At 44.8% G+C, this 10,276-nt stretch overlaps 1 protein-coding gene across 1 annotated transcript; it reads left to right on the forward strand.

The window, feature by feature from the left end:
* The first annotated feature begins 7,153 nt into the window (after nt 1-7,153).
* Nucleotides 7,154-9,998, forward strand: LOC311103930 (keratin, type I cytoskeletal 50 kDa-like). Its single transcript, XM_084145548.1, has 7 exons — nt 7,154-7,755; nt 8,199-8,281; nt 8,411-8,567; nt 8,910-9,071; nt 9,210-9,335; nt 9,423-9,643; nt 9,751-9,998. Exons 1-7 carry the CDS (start codon nt 7,288-7,290, stop codon nt 9,884-9,886), a joined length of 1,353 nt encoding a protein of 450 aa, XP_084001674.1. The 5' UTR covers nt 7,154-7,287; the 3' UTR covers nt 9,887-9,998.
* The last annotated feature ends 278 nt before the right edge of the window (nt 9,999-10,276 follow it).

Consider the following 10,276-nt stretch of genomic DNA (forward strand, 5'->3'; position numbering starts at 1 on the left):
GCTTCTTGGGTACATTTGCATGAAATCATTTCAGTGATGTTTATCTACATTGTTTCAAATGGAATTCCATAATTAGTGAATTCATCTAAAATGCACAGTTGTAGGTATTCAATAAACGTGTAAGTATTTTTGTGATTAGACCTTTAGTATTTTATAATTTTTTTCATTAGCCTACTATCTGGACTGGTTTTGCCTGACAGCAGATGGCAATGCACAGCGTTTCTCTGTCACTGATTTAATAGCAGGTCATTAGTGCCCATTCTTTGTCTAGGTGGGAGTAGGGATGGGTGTGGCAGACAATGTCGTTGTCACGCCCTGGCTCTGGGGACTCTTATATGTTGAGCCAGGGTGTGGATGTTCTATGTGTTATTTTCTATGTTTTGGTTCTAGTTCGTGTATTTCTATGTTGGCCAGGGTGGTTCCCAATCAGAGGCAGCTGTAGCTTGTTGTCTCTGATTGGGGACCATACTTAGGCAGCCTGTTGGCACATGTTTATTGTGGGATCTTGTTCCGTAAGGTTTGTGTTGGTGTATTAACCTAGGACTTCACGTATCGTTTTGTTGTTTTGTTATTGTATAAAGTACTCATTAAAAGATGTACGCTTACCACGCTGCGCCTTGGTCCGGTTCCTATAACGAACGTGACAGAAGATCCCACCGTAATAGGACCAAGCAGCGTGTGCAGGAGCAAACGCCGGGTATGGAACAGGAGGTTACTCTGGTAGATGTCCTCCTCGGTTGGGGGAGAATCACAGAGGAGGAGGGCGTCCGCTACCGGAGGGCGATGAGGGAGGATGCCCAGGCAGGAGAGGAGAAGCGGCGCCAACCGGGCCATCGTCGGACAGGCGAGAGGCAACCCCAAGTAATTTTTTGGGGGGGGCACACGGCATGGACGACGGGGCTGCTGGAGGCAGCTACAGGGCGAGTTTGCGGACTAGGAGAGGAGGCCACCAGGTTACGGGGGCCATTGGTCATGAGGGGGAAGGAGAGTGTAGAGGCACGGCGAGAGGTACTGGGGTGTGTTACCAGTCCGGTCCGTCCCGTTCCTGATCCCCGCACAAGGCCAGTGGTGTGTGTTCCCAGTACGGTCCGGCCTGTTCCTGTCCCTAGCACCAAGCCTGTGGTGCGCGTCGCCAGCCCGGCCCGGCCTGTTTCTGCTCCCCGCACCAAGCCTGTGGTGCGCGTCGCCAGCCCGGTCCGGCCTGTTCCTGCTCCCCGCACCAAGCCTGTGGTGCGCGTCGCCAGCCCGGTCCGGCCTGTTCCTGCTCCCCGCACCAAGCCAGTGGTGCGCGTTGCCAGCCCGGTCCGGCCCGTTCCTGCTCCCCGCACCAAGCCTGTAGTGCACGTCGCCAGCCCGGTTCGGCCTGTTCCTGCTCCCCGCACCAAGCCTGTGGTGCGCGTCGCCAGCCCGGTTCGGCCTGTTCCTGCTCCCCGCACCAAGCCAGTGGTGCGTGTCGTCAGCCCGGTCCGGCCCGTTCCTGCTCCCCGCACCAAGCCAGTGGTGCGCGTCGCCAGCCCGGTCCGGCCCGTTCCTGCTCCCCGCACCAAGACAGTGGTGCGCGTCGCCAGCCCGGTCCGGCCCGTTCCTGCTCCCCGCACCAAGCCAGTGGTGCGCGTCGTCAGCCCGGTCCGGCCCGTTCCTGCTTCCCGCACCAAGCCAGTGGTGCGCGTCGTCAGCCCGGTCCGGCCCGTTCCTGCTCCCCACACCAAGCCAGTGGTGCGCGTCGTCAGTCCGGCACGGTCCGTGCCTGTTCCACCGGTGCCTGGTCCGGCACCGGTCAGCTGCTCCAAACCGGAGCCAGAGCAATCCGCTCCACCGATGTCCAGTCCAGCTCCGGCCAGCGGGACCAGACCAGGGGCGCTACGGGGGGGTAGATAGAGAGTGGTGGTCACGCCGGATCCGCCTCCGAGGCGGAATGCCCACCCGGCCCCTACCCTCTTGTGTTTGGTTGGCGCGGTCGCAGTCCACGCCTTTGGGGGGGGGGGGGGGGGGTACTGTCACGCCCTGGCTCTGGGGACTCTTATATGTTGAGCCAGGGTGTGGATGTTCTATGTGTTATTTTCTATGTTTTGGTTCTAGTTCGTGTATTTCTATGTTGGCCCGGGTGGTTCCCAATCAGAGGCAGCTGTAGCTTGTTGTCTCTGATTGGGGACCATACTTAGGCAGCCTGTTGGCACATGTTTATTGTGGGATCTTGTTCCGTAAGGTTTGTGTTGGTGTATTAACCTAGGACTTCACGTATCGTTTTGTTGTTTTGTTATTGTATAAAGTACTCATTAAAAGATGTACGCTTACCACGCTGCGCCTTGGTCCGGTTCCTATAACGATCGTGACAGTCGTGAAGGGCAAAGGTTACTGTGTAGGCAATATGTGCAAAAAGGGTCAGAAAGTTTTGTTTTCTATCTTTGGGACTGGGTCATTCAGCTGTGGAGAAGCTAGCCATTAAATGTACATAGTTTAGTTCATTGGACTAAACTTTGTACTGTACCTTGTAATGTGTTTTGTTATGTCTTTGTGTTTGGCATGTTTTCCACACCTCTACACCAATTGCAAGGAACATTTACTTATGGATACTAATTTAAAGTAATTAAGCAATAATAATGGAAAGTAATCTATACTATTATTCTACTTTATTCTAGAAAGCTGCAGAGAGGGATTTTACAATGCTTTCAGGCATCAGTTTATGTAACCCAATGGAGGCCAGCTTTTTGTTGCACAAAATGTCTGTCAACGAGTGAAAATGAAGTTGTGGGTTCAGAGGCCTACTTTACCCTTCACTGCAAGATAGCTATGGCACCTTACTGCCTGCAGCTCCTTACCCTTCAACTAAGGATAACTATGACAGAGCTGATGAAGCTTAGGCATCTGGGTTGGCCTAGCTGTCACTCCAGGCACCCAAGGGATCAGTGGTAAAACCCTGAATGCGCTCAGACCCCTTCCTTTTAAACATTCCTTTTCAAACCCTTTAAGGCAAATGACTGCAGATAGTGTGTTCAGAGCATATAGGCTAGTTCTTTAAATCAGCCAGTCAGCGAATGTTCTAGGTAGTTTCTGACAGGGCCAGGTGCCTTGCACTGTTCATATATACTGTTTTAATTTTGAGATACGTAAAAGTAAGAACCAAGACTCAAGATTGGTTAGTCATTTCAACAGATAGATTTTTCCATTCTCTGAGGGCTGGGAATTGACACACAGGTGTGGCATGTCAATGTTTAACCCCCAAGATTTAAAGGTTATAAAGGCAGATTTGTGTTACTAGGAAACAGAGTGACTGAGAGTGACTGCAGAAGTGATTTCTGGGAACAACTACTGTTACATTTAGTTGTATCTTACTTTTTGCATTATGATTTTCAAGTGCTATATACCACACATTGCAGTGTGCACCGTTGTTGACTTTTTCCAATCTTACAGCAAGTCAAAAACACCTTAACAATCAATTCAGCAAAAAAATGCCTCTTCCAGTCATAAAGGTTGCAGACGCCTGTATTAAGCAAACCAGACGGTACGATGAACTTGTTTTTTAAATCTACGGACAGCCAGGGGCTCAGTCCAACAGTAAGACATCATTTACAAAGGCAGTATTTGTGTTTAGTGAGTGCGCCAGATCAGAGGCAGTAGGGATGACAACACGTTATATTTGATAGGTGAATGAATTGGACCATTGCTGTCCTGCCTGAGAATTAAACATTTAACAAGTACTTTTGTGTGTCAGGGAAAGTGTATGGGAGTAAAAAGTACATATTTTCTTTAGGAATGTAGTGGAGTTGTCAAAAATATAAATAGTACAGTACATATACCCCAAAAAACTACTTAAGTAGTACTTCAAAGTATTTTTACTTAGTTACTTTACACCACTGACAGCAACACATGAAAACCTCTAAAACATCCCATATTGCACTCTTTATTGCCAGTAATTGAATTGAAATTGAAAAAGATGCCTTTTGTTTGATCCTTTCATCTCCTCACATACATCCATGACATGCAGTGGCTGTACTTATAGGTAAGGTATAGCCTACATCCATTTTAAAGCTCTCTTAATCCTTTAAATAAGCTATAGGGATGGGAACAATTAAAGCAAGTATTATGGAATCTATACATTATGAATGCGGTGAGACTGAGTGAAAGTCAACATACCTAACAGGTTAATGGTGAGCCTGCTGGATCTGGTTTTTGAGGTGTGTCACTATAAGGGCATAAAACACAATAACCTTCACTCTCATTCACCTTTCTCTCAGTCCCAATTGTTTTCTCACTTGGCCTGAAACACTAAGTGCATTCAAACATGCGGAAACCCAGCCAGGTGCCAGGATGCATTGCTGTGACACATACAACACATAGACAATACAATACACAACCAAAACAATGAAGGACTAAGTAAATACCTGGTTGTGAATAATGTCACATACTGAATGCATTTATGATATGACGGAGTACAGAGCTTATAGGCCAATTGCAGTTAGTAGGGAAAATGTGAGTTTGATGTTTGCACTGCTCTACAGTCACTTACCATCAGACTCACTAAATGTTAGCCATGGTAAAGCCACAAGATTCAGCGATAGATAAACCTTAGAGAGAGAATACAGAGAAAAGATTGTTTCAGTAGGACAAAGTGACAATTATTTGGCTGAGAGGGATCATGCTGGACGAATCGTAAAAGAGACTTTATTTACACATAACATTTAGAGAGGGTTTGTTTAAACAACCTCTACTGTGGATGATAACTTAAGAGGCCTGTATGGGGATGGGGACCAGTCATGCGTGGCCACAGGTTAGACAGGTTTCTGTACAAGCAGAAACCTGCAACGGTCCACAAAGAAACTAATCACATGAAACCGTGAATGGGAAATGGGTACAATCAGTGTACATATAATTATACAAGTGTTATGGAAATTCTATACAATCCCTATGATCAAAGATACTGAAGAATAATTATATTGCGGTGACAAACATAATACTTATTTTTTTTAAATCAATGATACCGATTAATCAATAATACCGAAAACCTAAGTGCATTCAAACATGCGGAAACCCAGCCAGGTGCCAGGAGAGATGCATTGCTGTGACACATACAACACATAGACAATACAATACACAACCAAAACAATGAAGGACTAAGTAAATACCTGGTTGTGAATAATGTAACAAACTGAATGCATTTATGATATGACGGAGTACAGAGCTTATAGGCAAATTGCAGTTAGTAGGGAAAATGTGAGTTTGATGTTTGCACTGTTCTACAGTCACTTACCATCAGACTCACTAAATGTTAGCCATGGTAAAGCCACAAGATTCAGCAATAGATAAACCTTAGGGAGAGAAGACAGAGAAAATATTGTTTCAGTAGGACAAAGTGACAATTATTTGGCTGAGAGGGATCATGCTGGACGAATCGTAAAAGAGACTTTATTTACACATAACATTTAGAGAGGGTTTGTTTAAACAACCTCTACTGTGGATGTTAACTTAAGAGGCCTGTATGGGGATGGGGACCAGTCATGCGTGGCCACAGGTTAGACAGGTTTCTGTACAAGCAGAAACCTGCAGCGGTCCACAAAGAAACTAATCACATGAAACCGTGAATGGGAAATGGGTACAATCAGTGTACAAATAATTATACAAGTGTTATGAAAATGCTATACAATACCTATGATCAAAGAGTGAAGAATAATTATCTTGCGGTGACAAACATCATTTTGTATTTTTTTTAATCAATGATACCGATTTAATGGTTTCCTAAAGTATTACTGTAGCTTTCTCAAAAGCAGGGCATAATGGAAACCATTCAAGAGGGCAAGATAGATATAGGATGGCATGTACTGGTAAATAAGATATTTACATGCCTGAATCAAAAGCAATCACATGCTACCGGGAGTCAGGCTTTTTCTCAAATCATGCATAGGTAGCCTAATTATTAATTACATTAATTGATTAATGATTTATTTTTAAAAGATGCATGTCATCCCCTTAAGCAGAGGTTCAGCAGCTAATGATGAGAGCAGGCCTTAACACAAAATACCAGGCAAGTATCATCTTGTCTTACATTTTTAGGTGTAAGGGCTTTGTCTAATGCCTCACATCTAGTTTTGGCTTTGATCCTCCCTCGCTAATGGTTTCAGGTGTCACTTGAGGCTGTTAGCACTGCAATATCATTAGCTTATAACCATAAATGCAATGGTAGTATTTTAAAGATGGTGAAAAGTACTTTTGAGGGAAGACCTTATTTGCACCAGGCCTAAGTCAAGGCTTGAGCTGTGGTATGTTTTCCTATTCAAACAGACACAGGTTACAAACAACAAATGGATTATCAAAACTAATAAATGGCATTAATAAGAACCAATAGTGTGGCTTCATTTCATGCCAATTCTTAATACCTTATAGATTGATTATTAAGTGAGCGTAACAACTCATGCTATCTTAGACTAGATAAGCTTTTGATTAATCCGTTTATCAGGGAAAAACACCACCTTAGCCTACTCATTCATTGAAATCCATGCACTTGTGCTATCATTGTTGATTCAAGATTATACAGGGCTTAAGTGTGATTCTGCAGGCAATGAGTGTTGTGTGTTGTTGACCAAATAACTGGTTTACTTTGTAATCCAGGTGTGCACAATGCAGAAAAAGTTGCTGCCAGAACATTTTGAGAATCCAGGGCACCACATTCCTTCATGAAAGGCTGAGTTTGAAATAGTTGTTAAGGGTTTGCATGGAGATGGCCTTGACTCAATGAGCTATCTTTAGCTAGTTCACACACACTTGTCGCCCTTATTGTCCTACTGACACATCTAGGACCCAAGGTAAGACGTATGCAGTGTGTAATCAGGGGGGAAAGTTACTCTTTAACCAAGGAGCAATCTCCACTACACTATTTATTCTATGTTCTAAAATGTTTTTTTTTTTTTAAGTACAATTATAAAGTTATAAAGGGGTTAAAGATTAACTTTCAATGGTTTAGTGTGTTTTAATCCTGACAGTACATTAAGCATATGCTCTCAGACTGATACTCGCTGGCGAGCAGAAATAAATAATGAGATTTTCATAAGAATCTCGGTACTCGCTGCCCTTTGCCACACCCACAAGCAATTGACAGATTGAGTGTTTGCATGTTTGCTTTTTATGACTTAAATAGAAGACTTAGGGGAGGTGTTTCCTCCCACGCCTTTCATGATCTTTTCCCTCCTACCTCTACCCCCCTCCCGTGAAGTTGTATAAAACAACCAGCCCTTCTCCTCCACTCTTCACTAACTCCTCTCCAGCCAGAGCAGTAAGACAGCAGACTCAATCAACATGTCCTTCTCCAGCAGCAGCTTCATGTCCTCTGGTGGATCCATGAGGGGAGCATCTATGGGCTCCTCTCGCCTCTCCATGTCTGGAGGTGGCAGCATGGGAGGTGGCAGCCGCATCAGTGGCATGAGGGCTGGCAGTGTGTATGGGGGTGCAGGTGGCTCTGGTGTGCGCATCTCCAGTTCCAGTGCCTCCAGATCCTTCTCTGCTGGCGGTGGTTTTGGCATGGGTGGTGGTGGAGGTGGCTTCAACCTGTCTGATGGCCTGGACCTGCACGTGTCTGCCAACGAGAAGGCCACCATGCAGAACCTGAACGACCGTCTGGCCACCTACCTGGACAAGGTCCGCTCCCTGGAGAAGGCCAATGCTGATCTGGAGCACAAGATCCGCATGTTCCTGGAGGCCAAGACCTCCCCCACTGCTCGTGACTACAGTGCCTTCCATCTCTCCATCACCGAACTCCAAGGCAAGGTATGTCCGTCAACTCATTTACAACTACAGCACACCATTATGACTACTTTTACTTGTTTATAAAGGCTGGGTTTTATGGCCACTGATAGCGGTTACCTTACTATTGTGGAAGAGGAAGGGGAGTGCCAATTACTCCCAGGCACAAGATAAACACCACTACTTAGTAAGCCTTCACCAGTAACCCGATAATGTCTAGGACAATATCATAAATCTAGTTCATGCCATTACTGCATTGATGTTCTTAAATGTAGCTTTATTTTCTTTCATTCCATTGTGCACTGTGAATGCAGTGTACGTATCCCCAGGGTCATTGATCTCTGGTCCATTGTCAGACATACTAACACACCCAAAACTGCCTCAAAATCAGATCAAGTTTATAGCTCCATTCATCCATTCACTCCAGATAAAACTGTTTCACTCCAAAACGTAATTTTCTCTTTCAGATCCAGGATGCCACACGCATCAACGGTGGAATCTACCTCAGCATTGACAATGCCAAGCTGGCAGCAGATGACTTCAGGGTCAAGTGAGTGACATCATGAATGATCACAATAAAGATGCATCAATCCATACTGTCTTCAATAGATACAGTATATCTTTAGTGCAGTAAACAGATGTGGTATTCTCCAAACAAAGCTGTTTTGATTTTGCTTAGGTATGAGAACGAGCTGTCCATGAGGCAATCTGTCGAGGCCGACATCAGTGGTCTGAGGAGGGTGCTGGACGAGCTGACCTTAGCTAGATCTGACCTGGAGATGCAGATTGAGGGGCTGAGAGAGGAGTTGATCTTCCTTAAGAAGAACCACGAGGAGGTAAGTCTGAGTGACTATAGATTTAGTCATACAAAAGGAAGTGCTCATCTTCATTTACGTTTAGATTTTACATTTTAGTCATTTAGCAGACACTCTTATACAGTTAGTGAATGCATAAATGTTTTTTTGTTTTTTAAATATATTTTTATATACTGGTCCCCTGTGGGAAACAAACCCACATCCCTGCCGGCCAAACCCTCCCCTACCTTGGACGTCGCTGGACCAATTGTGCGCCGCCCATGACTATTAGTCATCAGTTGATTGGTGAAGAAAATCGGCAATGCCATGCATAATGAGTAATGCATGACTGAGGTTGACCCAGACTATCCATGATTCCTTTAGGAGCTGTTGTCCATGCGTGCCCAGATGAGCGGCCAGGTCCATGTGGAGGTTGATGCTGCACCACAGGAAGACCTCAGCAAGGTCATGGCTGAGATTCGTGAACACTATGAGGCTGTCGCTGCCAAGAACAACAGAGATCTGGAGGGCTGGTTCTTGTCCAAGGTAAGAAATTGCAAGGTGGTGACTACAAGTGTTTCCCATTATAAAAATGATTGCATATTGTAGGTCCACAGTATCTAAAATGTCCCATCAATTAAATAGTTCATATAAAAACATTATTTTGGATGGTGTTTTCCACAGACCGAGGCGCTGAACAAGGAGGTCGCAATTAGCACAGAAGTTATCCAAACGTCCAGATCTGAAATCTCAGAAGTCAAACGTACGCTGCAGAGTCTTGAAATCGAACTGCAATCACAAATGAGCATGGTAAGACTGTTCAGAAATTATTTTGTTTACATTTCTTGCTCAACTTCTTCCTGATGTTTTGTTTTGCTCTTAATTTCTCCCCAATAGAAATCATCCATGGAAAATACCCTTGCAGAGACACAGAACCGTTACTCAATGCAGCTGTCAGGTTATCAGATGCAGGTGACCAGCTTGGAGGAACAGTTGGTACATCTCAGGGCTGACCTGGAACGCCAAGGCCAGGAATACAAGATGCTGCTGGACATCAAGACCAGGCTGGAGATGGAGATCGCCGAGTACAGGAGGCTGCTGGACGGAGAGGCTAGCAGGTGAGCTTTGAGTCTCATGCCTCATGTGTTTCAAATGGCATAGACATACAGTCAAAAACTGTCCTCAGAATGATGGAACCTAACAACATTGTTTTTTTGCCCTTCAGCATGTCATCCTCATCCTCATCCTCATCCACAACCACAAAAACACGCAAGGTGGTGACTATTGTGGAGGAAGTGGTGGACGGCAAGGTGGTCAGCTCCACCAGCTCCTCCGCCGCGGCAGTGGTTAAGTCCCTGTGAGAAACATCTTGAACCAGAAACTTCACACCTCAGAACACCATCTCTCTGATGCCTGCTGTCAACCTTTCTCAAAGAGATTAAGAATAAACGTGTTCCGAAGTGTTGAAACTTACTTTTCATGTCTTGGCATTTTCTAATTCATCACATCCACTTAATACACAGTTTCCCAAGCATGACCTCTTCATCTAAACTCTGTTTGCCTTTCCTTTTGATTTCAATGTTTAACACTGACATTTAATTAGGCTATATGACAAAAATACACTTTCACTTGCAAAATAATATAAACTTGAAAAATGTTTGACTAAATATTGGAGACTCAGCAAGATGATGGTGCATGCATGAAGCAAATACATAGTGGGTCATTTTCCACAACAACTAAGAGGGTTGAAG

The sequence above is a fragment of the Coregonus lavaretus genome (genome assembly GCF_964263955.1).
Source record: "Coregonus lavaretus genome assembly, chromosome: 28".
Lineage (NCBI taxonomy): Eukaryota > Metazoa > Chordata > Actinopteri > Salmoniformes > Salmonidae > Coregonus > Coregonus lavaretus.